Raw genomic sequence first — 17,835 nt, 5'->3', positions numbered from 1 at the left:
GGTAGTAATTGTACCTTCCTGAGATTTAAAAGTGTATCCTGAATGCTTCCGTGGTCAAGTTTCTACTTAAAGGGGGTTTTATTAAGGGAAAGTGTGTTATAGTATGATTTTCTGCAGTAACACATACTCAGGTTTTTTTCAGTAGTGTCAGTGATGTTGCTCTGTAAACAACCCAGAATTTTTGCATAATGTCGTGGAAGTAATTAACAGTGGGGCAGTATATATTGGTTGTCCCAGAATATCTTTGTATTTATACAGCTATAGTTACACATCCATAGTGACGCATCTATCTAGATTAGTTCTCTTTGGAGTTAAATAATTCAAATCTAACAGAAGGAAGTAAATTTATAAAAACTGCATGTGTACCAACTGTGATAATTCTTTGCCTTTCTAGACATTTCAACACTGATTCACTCATCTGTGACTGTAATCTAAAATGGATCTTGCAATGGGCCAGAAACGCTTCGGTTCGAATAGCGGAGGAAACGGTTTGTGCTTACCCCAGTGCTTTACATGGACTGTCACTTTATAATCTGAAGGAAAACCAGCTGATATGTGGTGAGTTGTACTCTCATTTGATGTTACAAATTGAAGTGAAACCCAGGGAAAATACTAGAAACCAGATGTGATAAAAAAAAAGAAAATCTGACTTGATTATAGGCACAAGAAATTCAGGTATGTGACACAGAGGATACAACTAAGATTGAAAGAGAATGGAAACCCCCCCATAGTTCTTATTTCATATCTCAAGAACACTGCCAATATATTCAGTAATATATAATTATGACTTAAAATATTAACTTGTGATGCCAGCTCTACGTTGTATACTGTGTGAAACTGAGGATTCCTACAGGAATTTATAGAATGTTTATTTCAAGTTGTATATCTGACAGTGTGAAATAAATGCCAGATTTCATTCTTCTATTTTTCTTTTATATAAACCTATAACTATACTTTTTAGCACCACATTCTGGGGATGAATAGAATTTTTATGGTGAGCTTCAGTTAGGTGAATTCTGTATTTGAAGATCTAGATTTGAAGCACTTTCTGGACATTTACCACATAAGAAACATGATATGGTGTGAGGAAGAAAGCAAAAAAATATGAACGAGTAAGGAAGACTCATTTCCAAGTGAATACTGTCTAGCAATGAGCAAACTAAACCAGAGATTTTAAAAGTATCACATACCGTGGAGAAAAGATCATTGCCTAAGGTGATGCTGGTGGGTTTCATAATCAGAAGTCTAATTCACATGTACTTGATTAATCACAGAATCTTTGACCTTCTTGAATGGCAGAAAATTGCTTAGATGGTGACTTTACTATTGCCTTTGCAAACAAAAGGAGAATCACACATTTCTCCAAATAACTGCAAGAAGAATGACGTGTGTTGCTAACAAATACATTCATAGCAGAAGGGAGATCAGAAGTTGACTGGAGCGATATATAAAACAACAAATACAGGTGCTTACAAGTTGGGAGAGATGTGAAAGGATGTGAGTGCTAGCTACAGATGGTCCATCAGCTGAATTGTTGAGGAAACACAGATACATGTCTGGAGGCAAATAAGGAATGAGCTCCTGTGAGTGAAAGGCAGAGAAGTTTCGAGTAGCTTGGGTTACTGAACATTTGAAATTCTGCAGTACTTCTCAAATATCAAACTCTCTTTTTATAGAGAGCCAGCATGGGCATCTTCATAGAGATCCATTTCCCAGCAGGAAAAGTGCTTTTTCTGAAAATGCTGGAAGGATCAGAAGAGTGATTAAGGACTGTTAATTGGTATTTCCAGGTCACAAATAAATATAAACCTGTGAATTTTACAGAGAAAATGAAAGCAATTTCTCAGAATTTAGTACTTTAGTTCCCAATAGGACTCCTTATCACACCTGATACAGAATTTATAAAACCCGTCTAGTTCTCACTGCTATTTATATTGTCCACAGAACACTTGACAAGGTGATAATGACTGACAGTAGCTTGACACTGCTTCCAATATCCACAGAGAGTTTTACAGTGGTTATATTTGCTGAGCCTTCCACCAGCTCTGTAAAGTCTGCCAGGTACTTCACAGTGCTCATAGTACCTGCTGAGCAACTCTCAGTGCCCAGAACATTTAGCAATTTTATTTTCCGTACCTTAATTTGAATTTAGGCATAACAGAAGGCTGTCTGGCACCAAAATAATATTGAGAATGATTTAAAAATATGTTTTGGAATATGCATAGAGCTGATCAAATTAAACATATCTGAAAGAAAATATAGAGTGATTTAAAAACTAAAACCTCCTGCATGTGAACATCTTCCATGCTGTCAGACATTTGTATTTATGGTCACTGATCTTCCTTCTACATGCTAAAAGACTTCATGAGGTATTGCAGTCACAAGATGAGCAAAGAAAAGAAGAACGAAAGGGGAAAAATAAAAATAGAAGGGAAATGGGAAAAGATATTTGCAAGTGAGTTAGGGAATGAACTAAAAAGTCAAAGTATGTGGATTCTGAATAGCTACAGGGAGCAGTTTGCCATCAGTTTTTTAGGTTTATTTTATATTTTGATGGGATTAAAAAATCACCTTTTGAATTTCTTTCTAGCAAATCTTTCTCATGCATCTGATAACTCACGATAACCAAAGCAGTGAATTGCCTGTTGAAAACAGTTAAAAACCTCCTTTAGGGATTTTTATGAGTTAAGTAACTGCACAGTTACAGAATTCCCAGGGTTCTGCTTGCATATTTCTCTAACAGCTTTTAAGAATTATTTAGATCTTTAACCAAATTATCCAACTGTCAGAAGTGTTTGGCTATAAAACAATTTTTCACAATGTTTTCACTTTGTCTTCTGCCTTAATGATGAGGGACTGTGATGAATTCATGATGGTATGGACAGAGTATGTTTCCAAAAAATGATTGTGAAATTGGCTTCATACAGTGCCTCGTTAATCTTTCTCCATGCGTCCAAATAAGACTCAATTTACAGTAGGAAAATTCCACTTTCCTGAATACCAGTGATATAAATTCCACCTGAGGTCTGATAGGAGTCCATGATTTTCCCTGGTGCACATCAGCAGAGATGGATTCTCTAGGCCAAATTCTTCACTCAGAAAAGACCTGTATGAGTTTTTGTCTTAAGGGCATTATGAAAGACTGCTCTTAAAGCTGGGATCTGATTATTTTTACTGATAAATGAGATAATAGAATTTAGTTTCTTGGCCTCAAAGCTGTATTGATGTTACTGAACTAACATCACTAAGAAGTAAAAGTTCAATTGTTCTTCAAATTACAATTGACATAACTCTGATGGAGCATTTTTCTATTAAGAAATGTTGACTCATCAAAACAGATGTTTGGAAAAGTGCAGACCTTCTTCTTTCCCCCAGTCAGATTTTATTTAAAATTTAGAAAGTAGTTGACATAATATTAGATAAATTATTTGGCTAAAAATGATATAGATATTTACTAAATAATACAAAAAATGTTGTAAAGGTCAAATTATAAAAATCATTGGATGATGCTTTAAGACATGTTTATTTATTTATTTACTTATTTATTTATTTATACAGCAGAGAAAATTATCTAATTCTTCTGGGACAGAATACTGTTTCTCCTGCAGATCTCCTATAAATTAAAATCTTACTTTTTGCATGTACATATGCTTTACAGATGTTTATAAATAAGTAATTTAGACCATACTATTCCATTCTTTTAATTAAAAAGGAAACTGCTTCAAAGGAAAATATTAGATACTGAGAAATCTATTTTTTTTGCTTAGAGTTTATTGCATTAATACATAATAAATTACATTTTTATTCCTTATCATTATGCATTTTTTCATGCAGTGAATGGATAAGTTTTGTTCTTTTTTTTGTGTCAGTAGCTTTTCAGGTTTGTGTAGTCTATTGTCCTAATCTTGGTCATGATATTTTTGCATGGGTCTATAAAGCAGACAGGTTCAAAGAACTAGAGGTAGTACCTTGTCAGTTCTCAGGAAATCTAAATGTAGAGAAACATCTAGATTTTTTTTCAAGTGATTTCACTCTACTCAACCAGATGGTTTGCTGTGATACATTTGCAGCACCTCATCACAGCACTTTCAGGCAAGCTGGTTCTGCTGCATGTCACCTTTCCTGTTGCTGCCCTTACCTTTCCTAGCTGTCTGCTAAGAGGCAGTCTGGCAGAAAACCTGATAAAGCAATATTTTAACAGTCTTGAAAGGCTCTCAAGCCATGTTAGCAAAGCTTGTTCTGGCCCTTTGAGTCTGACCCTTTCATGAGATACTGGCTAAGTGTAATCCCCAAAAACTATGTTTACCCTCTTTCTCTTTGTTGATGTAAAGCTATGCACAAGTCTTTTCCTTGGAAGAAATGAATCAATTGCTTCTATCTTTACTGTGCTTATGCACTGAATGTTGTTGTTTCCCACTTCCTTAGTAACTGTTTTGTATTGAATGGGAAAAAATCTCCTTCCATGTTGAGCTGCTTCAGCATTCGACTGTATTACAAGAGTTAGAAGTTTTAAGATACAGCATTATTTATTTATCTACACTGTGCACATCTCTGAGAAACCCATGCCATTGAAATAATAATAACCAGAAAGGCCGCAGACACAATCAGCAAAGCTATTATTAGTACATGTTCTTCTTATACTATCCTCAGCAAAGAAACTTCCAACGTTAGATACATTCATTTAAGACACAGTCTTGGAGGAAAATATGGTGAAAATAGAACTTGCAAAGCACAGAGTAATGGCAAATTACAAAACAAAATACCTCAGGTTAGTCGTTTTCCTTTCTTGTATTAACATGGCTGAGATAGCATCTGGTTTTAGGTAGTGTCTCTTCTACTGTAATGGGGGTAGGATTCCTCCCTAGTCTCAAGAACCTGTTTTTCAGAGGTGTAGAACCCACTACTTCAGTCCCCAGAAGCTCAGTTTGAATTCTGTTGTTGCTCTTTGAGCTCCACGTTCATGAAAATCAACTGTAGAGTGTTTCACAGGACTTAGAGGAGTTATTGCAGTATATTATTTTGAAAGTATGTATTATGACAAAATGTGTATTCTTTTCATTGGTAGTGCACCTGTTGGTTGTGATCAATGGAATTTTATTGAGAAATGCTTTAGATTGGTTCATAATTTACTAATAGCTTTAATAGTCAGTTAGGACTTTCACTAGGGATGGCAAGGAGTGAGCACTCAAAATACAGAACTGGATTTTTGTCTGTATAGGATCTGTATGCTTAGGTTTCTGGTATGCCTTCGGGGACTCTCTACTGAGAAAAGTGTTAACACTGCAGAAGTATAAAAATCCATCCTGCTGAAAATAGAGATGAGAAAACAAGATCATAGGTGCAAGTTGTGAGTGTCCAAGAATGTTTGAATTATGCAGCCTCTGAATTCTGTAAACTACCTTAAAGTTTTAATTCATGAGTTAAATTAGCAAGCTCTAGATCATCATTGAAATGTGGTTTTTTGAGTATGATAGATACTCAGAAAGTATCTATCTAGGAAGGCCACTTCAAAGGGAGGGATAAAAATCAAAGAGATAAATCTTTTTCTGACTTCTGTATTCTGCAATAAAATTCTTTAAATGTTTCATAGAAAATGTAAATAATTTATTGGGAGGGAGGAGATATAGTTGTTAGGGACTTGTTTGTACTTAACCAGCACCTTGTCTTTTGTAGTTTACCTCACTTCACTGAGAATCAGAGTATCTGTTCCCCCAAAGAAACAGAGTCAGATTAAAATGGCTTTTTACTCTGATGCTCTGTGCCTGTTCACACTGAAACTTGTGCAAAGCAAAAAAAGAAGAAAATATTTATATTCTTTATGAACTCATTCTGGTTGTGTTCTTAGAGATTTCTTGTCCAATTTATGATTCGACTTCTTACATATGAAGGTAGGAAGTACTTTCATTGTTACTTACCTACTTAAACTTTTTAATCTGCACTTCTCATATTAGCAGAATATTAAGGCATGTTTCTCTCAGGCCACATGCAGCTCCCTAGTCTATTTTCATAAGTAACTTTTTTTTTTTCAATCTTACCTAAAATACAGAAAAATTCAGAACATTCAAGGCATTTTAAATCAGTTAGAGTAATACCACTGGGAAAAAAGAGAACTTTTTTTTCCTATACTTTCTCTGTAAATTACTTTAATTTTTTGAAGCATCTTTCTTTTTCTTTGACATAGATTCTTAAAACACAGTGTGACTTGAAGTGCTTTTTCAGCAGTGATGGAATAGTGTTGTTTTAGATATAGTATTTCTTGAAATGTCCTTATAATTTTACCTGATATAGTTGCACATTGTTTTCCCTTCACTTGTAGCAGAGTAAGTCAGTGTACACTGTCCAATAGTAAGAATTTTGAAAGAAATATGTACTTTTAAAATGCTAAGAAAAAAAAATAGATAGGTATTGGGGAATTTTGTCTTTGAAAGGAGACTTTTTCAACATTTAAATTTAAACTGAAATCAGCTGAATGCATTCACTCTCTTACTGTGTCAGTTTTTAAAAATACTGTTGATTATTCTGTGTTAGGCATGTTGGCTGAGAAATGAGATTTTTCATGCCAAAAATTAAATACCTACATTGCTGTTTGAGTCTTAAAATGACAAATGTATGTAGACTGTTTTTAAAAGTTTCCTTTCATATATAAAATATATTGCAATAACAAATACTGGCTCAAAGTTAAAAAGGAACATTTCTTCTTCATTTATTTCTCTGTATACTAAACATTGTTTTGTTTGGATCTCATTTGTTACTGACTTAAATTTAGGGATGGCCTTGAGATTATGGTTTCAACTGTTTCTTTCTTAATTTACAAATCATTCTTGCTACATTAACACAATGTAAATATTGAACTGTGGGGGGTTTCCAGTATGTAGTAACTGACTAAACTCAAAATCTCAAGTACAAGGAATGATGGATTAATTGTCCAGATTTAGATTCCAGTCCTGCAGTTTCTTGGCAGTTCACAGGTAGCTTGCTGCATTCATGCAGAGCATCGTCTTCAAGAATATGCAGGATCAAGACTTCAGCTCCAATTCTGCAGGAAGTGCCTAATCATATGAATAGGTCTAATTATGTTGAAATAGGAATAGTCACATTAGTAACCTTTCACAGGATTAGGTTTTGCAGGATATGAATAGTGATACAATTAGCAGTATTTAAATCCTCTTCCAATTATTTCTGGTTTACAATGTTGGCAGTTCATTATTTTCTTTAATAACAAAATTTATATAATAACAGAATGCCTATAAATTGAGTAATGTAACTATATTTTGGACCTTTCAAAGATAGATGGGGTAGATTCATTTTCTGCCAGAGCCAAGTGGCCATTTTGTATATCAAAGTTGGTTTCCATGCTATCATTTGGTAGTATAAAACAAGCAATGCTTTAACCTTTTGGTTGCAAATTCTATATTTCTCATTCTAGCATGATCAGTCTCAAATTGGGGGGGGAGGGGAGAATATGTTGCCCTACATTTAATATTAAATATTATTATCTAATTTCTTTAGTGGCAATTTAGAACACTGCTGCAGAGTTGGAGGCACAAAGGTAATAACAGTTAAATCTTGTGAAATAGTAGAAGTATTAAAATGGTCAGTTGAGGATAAATTTTACTACTACGTATTTTCTTGCATCTGTGCTCACGCATGAAAATCCAGTTCAACAGAACATTTCACCCCTGAAATCTTGCTGATTTAGATGCTGGAAATGTACCCAAGTTGTTTTTCTTACCATAACTTACTCTTACACTACATTAGAGGTTTTTAATGTACAGTTGTATCTTATTTTCTACATCATCTTTGACTACTTGTTCCAAAAAGTATGCAAATTAACTGAAGGAAAAATTTGCTAAGATGTAGTGAGAATAGCAGTGAAATGAAGCCTCTGACTGGCCATTCCCAAAAGCTAGTTGCTCATGAGCAAAGCAGTGGTAAGACAGACAGCCTTGACTGCAACCCTTGGAGTATCCCCTAAGATATATTCTTTATTCTTAATATCGTAATATGTAGTTTAAAAGACTAGGGTTAAATTTTATACTGGTGATTTCTAGATAAAATTATATAAGCTTCTTTACCAACCCTGTGTTAATGTTGTCCAGTTAAAAACATTTATTAGAGTTTGCTGTAATTAATCTGAATTGTTCTCATGGGAAAATTCTCTATAAAGCTTCCATCCCAACAACCTCTCTTTTAATTAAGTGGAGTATACCATAGTGATATTTCACATTTTTATAGCACCTTTCATCATACAGCACTTTCTTTTATGCTTGTATAAAAATGGCTATTGAAAGCTGCAGTTTCTGACACTGTCAACTGGGCTGAGAGGAGTTTGGAATGGAAGAATTTAATACTTCAGCAGAACTGTCACTTGTTAAGCATCTTTTATGATTTTCATATTTCTTTTTTGTTTGGCATTCTGGCAACACAGATGAGTACTCATGCAACCTGATGGACCCTGGGCAGTTAGGTGCAATCGCTTCCACTCTTGGAACCTTCCATGATCCGAGTGTGCAGTAATGATATGAAAATAAAAAGAAGGTATCTAGGTATATTTAGGGTTTGGAAAGATGAGTGCCACCACTGCACTTCTCAGTTAGGTAACACTAAATGATATATTTGATGATACCTGTTGGACCTCTTGGACTGAGTCCAGAGGAGAGCCATGAAGATAATTAGGGAGATGGAACACCTTTCCTATGAGGAAAGGCTGAAGGAGTTCAGGTTGCTCAGCTGCAGATGAGACCTTAGTGCATCCTTTCAGTACCTAAAGAGGGTTTATCAGAAAACTGGGGACAGGCTTTTTAAGTAGAGCCCACAGCAATAGAACAAGGGGTAATGGTTTTAAATTAAAAGAGGGTCTATTTAGATTAGATATAAGGAAGAAGTTTTTACAGTGTGAGTGGTGAGACACTGGCAACAGGCTACCTAGAGAGATATGGATTCCCTGTTCCTGAAAACATTCAGGTTGGATGGGGCTCTGAGTAGCCTGATCTAGTCGAATATGTCCCTGCTCACTGCAGTGGGGGATTGGACAAGATGACCTTTAAAGGTCCCTTCCAACCCAAATTGTTCTATGTTCCTATGATTTTGTAGAGCTAGGTGCTTTACCTTGCTTCTGCTCAGCCATTATTATTAACTGCAAGCTCTAATGAGTATGCAAAGCCATGAACCTGCCAGCTTGCTTGCCATAAGGATAATTTGAGAATCAGAATTAGCTTTCTAACAATGGCTTCTGACTGTTGCCAGTGAGGGAATTTGTGTTGATGAATCTTTCAATACCATAGCTGCCAATATGTCATGGTCTTCATGTTTCAGCATGTGGCAAATAATCGAATGCTCCTAAAATAGACTTCTGGGACAATTTGAGAATAAGAAGTTGAAAGGTTGCAGCAGTTTATTTGATAAGAAAGAAATAGGTCATGAAAAAACTGTTTGCCTATTCTTTTAAATTCCTTACCTGTGCAAGACAATGCAATCTTTTATTAGTTTAACTAGACCAAAACCTTGAATTTCATATTGTGGAAATCTTTCAAGTAACTGTTACCATTTTACAAATTAAAATATCATGATAGCTGACATTTGTATTAGATGCTATTAAGTGAAACCTACTATCTCTATATTTCGCTGCCTATACTTTCTTATCAAGTAAATCACTGCTAACAACAGTAAATAAGAAAGGGTTTTGCCACTGCTTCCTCACTTAAAATGGTTGTAATTGACACAACATGCATCAGTCCCTGGAACCAGTGCAAAAATGATAATTTATTTTCACAGGGCCTTATAAATCTGGGGGAAACTCCTGTAGACAAAGACAGCTAGAATAACTTTGTCATCTACCTGCTGAGTGCTGAATGAAACCTGTATTACTTGAATTTACTAAAAGTGATGAGATTTGAATTGTACTTTTCCCAGCTCAGACTTTCTTAGTTTCTGTGTAGGTATATATTGTTTTAATTAAATAAATCAGATAAGTTATAGGATCCAAATGAGTCTCAGTGACTCGTCCAAAGCTATAATTGCAACTCATCTCAGCATATATGCACTGAATTTAATCTTCTGTTTTGTAGATATTGAGTATCTTTATGAGGTTAGCTAACCCAGGTAACTGTAGCACCAGTAGCAGTGGACTGTGACAGCCTGGGCTCATTGTGCTTCTAACTTATGAGAAATCCTACATTTACTACTGCTTATCTGCTTTGATGGCTTTATAGAAGTTTGTGGGAGTAAAATGCAATACAGAATTTGCAACTTTGAATAAAACAGGATACGTGTCAGAAGTCTTGCTCTTTGATTAGTGGCTACGATTTCAGTGTAGCATTTAGCATTACAAAAGAAACATAACCCCAAAGTTTCATTAGGAGATGCTGCAAAGAAAACCCAAAAAACCAAATCTACTTGATGTTCCTGTCTGAAAGGCATGTATGAAAGTGAAAGGGACTGATAAAATGGTGTGGAATATGCCTTGCCCTGTCAGCATTGTGAAGCTCGTGGAAATAAGAAGCTGTTATAGAAACAGAAGCTCCACTTTTTATGCAGTGACTAGAATATGAATATGATACAAAGCTTTCTTGTCCCATGCCCAAAAGACTTATCTTATTTTGCTGTGTTTAATACATGTTGGCATCTGTATTTTCTTGATATTATGTTGAAATTGGAGCCAGGCGTAGCTTTTATTAAAACTGAAGCTTGGCCCCAATTCTGTATTCATTCTTGACTTCCTTGGCATATGGTGCTGTCTGTGACCTTCTACACCAAACCTTTTGTTACTGCCAGCAAATTTTGCAATACAGGAATTGGCATTGGTGTACTGGCACCTCCCCTTCTTGGCAGAGCTGGCCTTCAGAGCAATCCAGATCACTCTCGTTTCTTCAGTTCCATTTAGTAAATATCAACAGATATAATTTGCAGTGTCAGCAATTCAGATTTTTAACTAATGTTTTTCAATTTGTTTTTCCTCATTTTCATTTGTCCTTTTTCTTGGACTGGTTCCTTTGCTTTGTCCTCACTTCCAGCTTTCCCCCACTGTGCTTTCCATGCACATTTCTTTCCTACTGAGACTGTATACAAATATTAGAGCTCTAACTCACACTTTTATCAGCAGGATGTGCCACACTCTGTGGGCACGCTCAGTTCAAATAAAAAGCCCATTGGCAATACAATAAATCAAGTGATTAAAAAGAAGCAAAATGCCAACACTCTCGCTGTAGCAAACAGAATTTTCTAACAGAAGTCAATGGTGTATCCTAAGACATGAACAGTGTAATACTGAACTGATGTGTGGGCAGCCTGGAGAAACCTGTGGATTTTCCTATTTCTGTTTGTGTGAAAACTTTTGATATCAAACAAAGCCAGTTAATGAGGACCAGAGAATGTATAGCAGAAAACCGTGTTTATGGTAAACTGAACAGCAGAATGTGCTAATGTAGTTTATGCACTCAGAGCTTTAGAGTTGTGCTACTCAGGTTATAGGTTGTGCAGCAGGAAATGCAGCAAAGGTTGCTGGAGGCAGGACATTGTTTCTCCAGTTCCTTGTGCTGGTCATGGTGACCAACGACCAGCCAACTTTCTGTGGTGTTTAGAGAATCTATTGCATGGGCCAGCTTTCGTGCTTACAGATTTGCTTTTGATCATTCACCCAGAAGACAGTAGTGTCATTACAAGTGCCAACAGTCTAAATAATATTGTACTTAAAAATGTAACTCAAATATGGGTAGAAATGCATTTTATATTATGATTTTTTACCAGCATTTTTGTTCAGCAACATTTCCTGCATATTCTTTTCCTTTCCAACTTTTAAAACAAAAAAGAAGGACAAAATTGGATGCGAAATTAAAATACTTTTAAAATCTCAAGAACTGAATTGTAAAGAAAAGACATTAAATATTTAACGTGTGTACATGCGTGTGAGACAAATTGTTTTGTAAATATGTTAAAGACATGTGCGTTGGAACATTTCCTTAGAGCTTCAGTGCACCTTGATGTTTTTTATTTTAACTAATAATTGTTAAAATAATTTCTGTTTTCTTTTTCAACATCTTGGGGCTCTACATGAATTAAAATATGCAGGGATATACTTTCTGTATAGGAAAGGACTCTGAAGTGATATTCTAATTCAGTGGTATTTTTGTAACCTGATTCCTCCTCTGTATATCCTCAGTATTCTAGTCTGGAGCTAATCTGAAATACAGGACTAGATTGCATAAAGGTTCTGGCCTTCAGTCAACAAAACCCTTTTCTGCTGAGAAGTGAAAGATAATGAAAAAGATGTAATTACTGTAATGATGGGTTAGACCTTTAGATTCATGCTGCAATCAGTGATTCCTGTGATGCTCTGCTGCAATCATGGTTTAGCGCTGACTGGAAAGACAGGACAGGTAAAGACTGTGAAACACTCCATCAGCTCTTGATCTAAATGTCTATGGGAGAGTCAAACCTCTCATTTGCAGGTGGTGGTGCTGGCTCAAAACTTGAGGGCAAAAGATTGGGTTGTCTTGGAAGGAGCATCTTGGAATATTTTTCAAGTGTGTAAAAAAATAAAGAAAATCCCCATAAATTACTCCCTCTCCTCTCAACATACAATAGAAAACTTTTTAATCATACGAGGCTGTTTTGTGTGCCATACACACAAGCACAAATATGAGCATCAGACCTTATATATATATAGTAATCAAATTTTAGTAATCCCAATTTAGTCATTAGTAATCACATAATCAAAGAAAAAATTTCTATTGTGTAGAGGTAGGCTTGCCAGAGCCATTAAATTTCAACTGCTGTCAAATCAATGCCAAAATCATTCCAAATACTTACAGATTTTCTTACTCCTTACTTTAGTCTTGAAGTCAAGCTTGAAAATGCATGTACAGCATTAATAAATACTTTTATTTTTATTCTGAGTTTGAAAGATTGTTGGATTATGGACTTAAAGTAAGTATTTCCAGCTGATGCTGATGGAACTATACAATCATTTCATAGCCATTCAGGATAAAGGGTGTTGGCCCTAATCCTGGACCTCTTATTGATGTAATTAATCTTCATATCTGTGAAGTGTGTCACAGAAGTTAGCTGGAACTTCTGCATGAGTAATAGTTGCAGAACCAACCTTGGTCATTTAAATCATGATTATCCTTGGAAAACAACTGAAGATTAGCTCTGGTATTAATTTTTTGTGTGGACATCACAGAGATTAAAAGCAGATGTTTTCCAGAAGTACTTAAGTGTATCTTCCATGGTCTACAAATGTCATAATCTATAGAAACTTGACTAGTTTTAATTTGAAAATGAGTTTTCAGCATTATCGGTCAGTTTGATCAACCCAACCATGTACATTCTCAATGCTGGTCAGGAGGATATCCTAGCATAATGGTAATCCAGAAGTATGTTTAATTAATTTTGTAATCTTTATTTGTACTTAGAAGGATTTGTAAAGAGAAAGGAAGTGAGTACAGTGTTGATATGACTGATCTCAGTCAAGGGATCAATTTTTTACATGCTGCAGTAAAAAAAGGTTTTCATTTACTTCTTATCATTAATTGACAAAATCTATACAGAACACTTCACTCCCACTTCATTTCTAGGTTTGGTGATTCAGAGTGATGGTGTTACACTACATCCATGTGCCAGGCAAGTTATTTAGCTTGACTTACAGATATTGATACTCTAGTTCACACTTTACGACTTCAGAGCCTCACGACACAATGTGTCACTTACTGCATGACCAAAACCATTTGACTAGGTACAACATCACCAGTTAAAAATTACTGTATTCATGAAAAATATTTTGTTTCTGTGAGTAGTGTATATTGCTGTTGTACTTGTGACAGTGTACTTAATTTTTCTGTTTTAGTAATCATGACATTAATTTATGGCTAAATTTGCACTCCATTTCTTTTCCCTAATTTCATAATTGACTCTGTAATGCAACACAAAAATTGCAACTTTTTGGAGAGAGAGATTCTCTCCATCTTCTAGTTAAAAGCCTTTAATATAAATGACCAAGACCAAGGCTGCAGCTGTTATGGCTTGCAATCTGGATAGGCATGGTATTTGTTATGGGCAATGGAAGATATTGAAGAGAAAGTTTAAGGAAGATATAATGCTGAGCAGTGAAGTGGAAAAAAAAAAAGTACTTGTCAGAAAAATAGATGTTTTGGATAGTTACTAGTGGTGCGAATGTGGAAGGGTGACCTTTCATCTGACAACCCTGTAGGATGGATTGATATTAATGATGAGAGGCCTTTAAATGAAAACAGAAGAGAAATAAGGAAGAAGAGCTGGCTTTAAAATTATCTTTCCTCATCAAGATAGAATGACAACCAAGGTGCAAGACTGCAGGCATTTTGTCTAAGATGAGATTGCAGTAGTGAAGTTAAAAAGTGACCCAGGCTCAGTTAATTGTTTTGGTGTTGAAGGCTGAGGTTAAAAGGTTGTGTTGTAGGAACTGTTGTGCAGGATGTTCATGGTAATGTGTTCATCAGTCATGTTTGTAAGTCTTTAGTATTTTCATTACCCTTAGAATTTTGTGCAGTGATAACAAAGTAGCAGTGGTACCAATTTTTTTCTCCTGCCTAAGAAGACTATATCAGAAAAAAGAAAATAAGGTTTTCCTTTATTCCTTATTATCCCAAAGAAGATTATCATCTTTCTCTAGATGCAGAACCTCTATTTTTGTTATTCTTTTCCTAAAATGCCCTTTTTCAATTTTTTGTTACAAATTTAAAGAAGTAGCAGGAACCTCATCATATATAGAAAATATTTTACAGAAGTTGTCTTAAGGTAACTTTGGGATCTAGAAATAAAAATGGAAGAAAACATATGCTATCTAGAGAATCAATCTCTAGAGAGACTGTAGGATTGAAGAAATTAACTTGCAATCCCTGTCAGGTCTCTGATATTAGCAGACTTCCATCGGGGCCAGAAATGCATATACCTTCCAAATTTACGCTATTTATTTTTCAGTTGTGTTTAGGCATTTGGGTTTGTGATTATAGCAGCTGTTTTTTTGCAATAGTCTGCTTAGAACATGCAATATTCTCATTATTGGGGCATTTCTTAGGGAAAGACAGGAGAGATAAAATTAATTTTAAAAAAGATGGTAAAATGCATTCCACTTTTAAAAGGTAAAAAGAGCTATTTAGATAAATATTTAATGTTAAGGAAGTGTATAGAGAGTAAAGATGACTTGTAGAATAGGCAGAAGGAACAGGGAAATGAAAAATCATAGGGACAGTTGAACTTTAGGGGAAAGTTTAACTTTTATTAGTTTTATTATTATCCATATCTCAGGCATTGGGATTTAGACAGTAAGTTTCATTTTGGAGCAGAGAAGGCATTTCATCTACTGACATTAAAGAGGTCTTATAAATATTAACTGTACCCATATTAATAACTGTAATTTTTCTTTAATTGGAAGACTGATTTTTTTTTTATTCTGTGTACTTGTATAGTAAAGCATCCTGCCTTGAGAAGGAGGCTGGGTTTCACACTAGTGAAAGAAATGTGATTTCTAGAACTGACAGCACAATGGGTAGTGGATAGTTTGTGGTCTTGTGGTCATATCTTTTATATTAGCATTTTAATGTGAATATCTAAGAAGCTACAATTGTATACAGTTATTTCACTTTACAATATTCGTAAGAATTCACGGTGACTTTTTTTTTCCTATTTTTGGTTATTTTTTGGTTTGTTTTCCCTGCAGCTGGGCCTCTGGAACTTCCTCTTTTTGAGCTGATCCCATCACAAAGACAAGTGGTTTTCCATGGAGACCGCCTGCCATTTCAGTGTACTGCAACATACGTTGACAACACCACCCAGGTACATTGGTACCATGCTGGTCGCCTGGTCGAAACAGATGAAGAGAGTGGCATATTTGTGGAGGACAGCATCATTCATGACTGCTGCTTAATTACACGGTAACATATACCCCTTGCAATAGTCAGACCTGTAGGCAAGGTGGGCAGGTTCAACACTTGCAATAAGCCTCATAAAAAGGTGCATCAGGAGTTGTTCTGTTTGAAGCAATTCAGTTGCACACTTGAATCTGAGCGTACGGAGGTGGAGATTTTTCGTGTTTATGATTGGCTGTAGTTCCAAATTGTACATTTTGTGTCTAAGTATTCGGATTTATTCAAATATGGGTTTGAAACAGATAAAAACAGTTTCTTACACAGTAAACTATGAGAAGGAACTGAACTTAGAATAGTAGCATTTGAGAGTGACACACAGCCAAACTGCTGCTTCCTGACACCATCTAGAAGTTTGAACTGTGATCTACCTGTGAAGAACTATCAATTTAAAAGGTTTGGATTAGTTTCTGTAGGTTCCAATATACTAGATCCTATAGTCTTTAGTTAGGTAATCTCATATTTGTTTCTTATTAAATATTTTTGAGTTTTCTGTGGCTTTTGCCATCTGTGTGCCTTGGTGTGCTTGAGAGACACAGAGATCTACAGACATATTTGCTGAGGTGAAAAGTGCAAGAGGAATGAAGTAGAATAGGCTTCTATAAAAGAAGTAAAAACTAATATTTGGCAATGACCATATCGTTCCAGTTTTGCTTCAGTTTTGCCTTTTAAATCTTATTTAATAAATTATTATAAATTTTAGTGTTTATTTTTGGTTTTCATCATAGAATATTGGCTTGTCACTAAAAGCTACTAAGTTGTTGCACACATCCTTTTGTCCTCTGCCAATTTCCATCAGTGATCAAAAAAGAGAGTCTGATTCTGTGTCTATGTTCTGCCTTTTTCTTTGTAGAAGATGGAGTGAAAATAGCTATGCTAATTAGCTCTGGATAATCATTAACATCTTTTCACTCAACCAGTTTCTATTAATATAATTGACCTGAAATGCTTCTTGAACTATCAAATAAAAGTTATGGAGTCAAATGAATTCCTCTCCACTGGGGTCTTTTGGCTATATTAATTTTGTCTATTCACTGATTATTTGACCCCTTTTGGAGTCCTATAGATCTAGAGGCACAGATCTGACCTATTCTCACAGCTACTGGCTTTCTTCTAATATCAATGTGTATGGCTTTAGCCATAATGAAAAGGACTATTAGACCAATTAGTATAGTAATGCCAAGTGCATGAGCTACTGTATAATTGCCAAATCACTTAAATTAAACATGTTCTTCCTATTGCCATTATATCAAAATTAAAAGACATGCTGTTAATCACCTCATTATATTTTTCAACTGAATTATATTTTGCAGTATATAAGCAATTTGTAGAGCATAGTAATAAACTGAAATAAATTGTCCAGAATTGTTTTCAAAATAGTTTTTCCTTTTTAAAAAGCTGGTTTGGAAGTAGCTTGACTGAATTTTACCTTACATTACTAATTTTTTTACCAGACTGTAAAATAAAAATCATTGTCTACCATAGCAATATTTTAATAAGAATGCTTGATCTCCTACCTACCCTGTTTACTGTGCCATTTAGTAGGTGACCTTGATGCTTATGGTGCAGTATGCACTTGGAATGTGAAATATGCACATTTAGAAAGAATGTTTTCTAAATATATCATCACATGTTATAGACTGGAAAAATACTTCTACTTGTCCAAGTCAAATATTTTTGAATTAAAATCAAAATCTTCGAACAGCTATTTAAAAGCGTGCAACATTTTAATTTCTCATTTATTTGCACTGAACGTTTCACTTCAAAAGATAAAAGGGCATCAACGCTGCATTTATTGTAGAGCATAGTCCTTATCCAGTCAAAAATGCTAATATCCAAGCAGTTGTGCCTCTGCCTTGATAAAGGCACTGATCAGAATTAACTGATTAAAGGTATGAGAGACACATACTTTTGAAACTACTCTTAAAAACCATAC

At 35.0% G+C, this 17,835-nt stretch overlaps 1 protein-coding gene across 1 annotated transcript in view; it reads left to right on the top strand.

The window, feature by feature from the left end:
• The window catches only part of ADGRA1 (adhesion G protein-coupled receptor A1), a 165,152-nt gene that overhangs the window by 12,534 nt on the left and 134,783 nt on the right, over window positions 1-17,835 (top strand). Inside the window, exons 4-5 of the mRNA XM_018069202.2 lie at window positions 395-558; window positions 15,695-15,908. Of these exons, the coding sequence (XP_017924691.1) occupies window positions 395-558; window positions 15,695-15,908 (378 nt within the window). The remainder of the gene's footprint in view (window positions 1-394; window positions 559-15,694; window positions 15,909-17,835) is intronic.

This window comes from Manacus vitellinus, unplaced genomic scaffold (genome assembly GCF_001715985.3).
Source record: "Manacus vitellinus isolate BGI_N305 unplaced genomic scaffold, ASM171598v3 scaffold_15_pilon, whole genome shotgun sequence".
Lineage (NCBI taxonomy): Eukaryota > Metazoa > Chordata > Aves > Passeriformes > Pipridae > Manacus > Manacus vitellinus.
The sequence above is the reverse complement of the archived record's forward strand: the minus strand, read 5'-3'. Positions and strand labels throughout refer to the sequence as shown.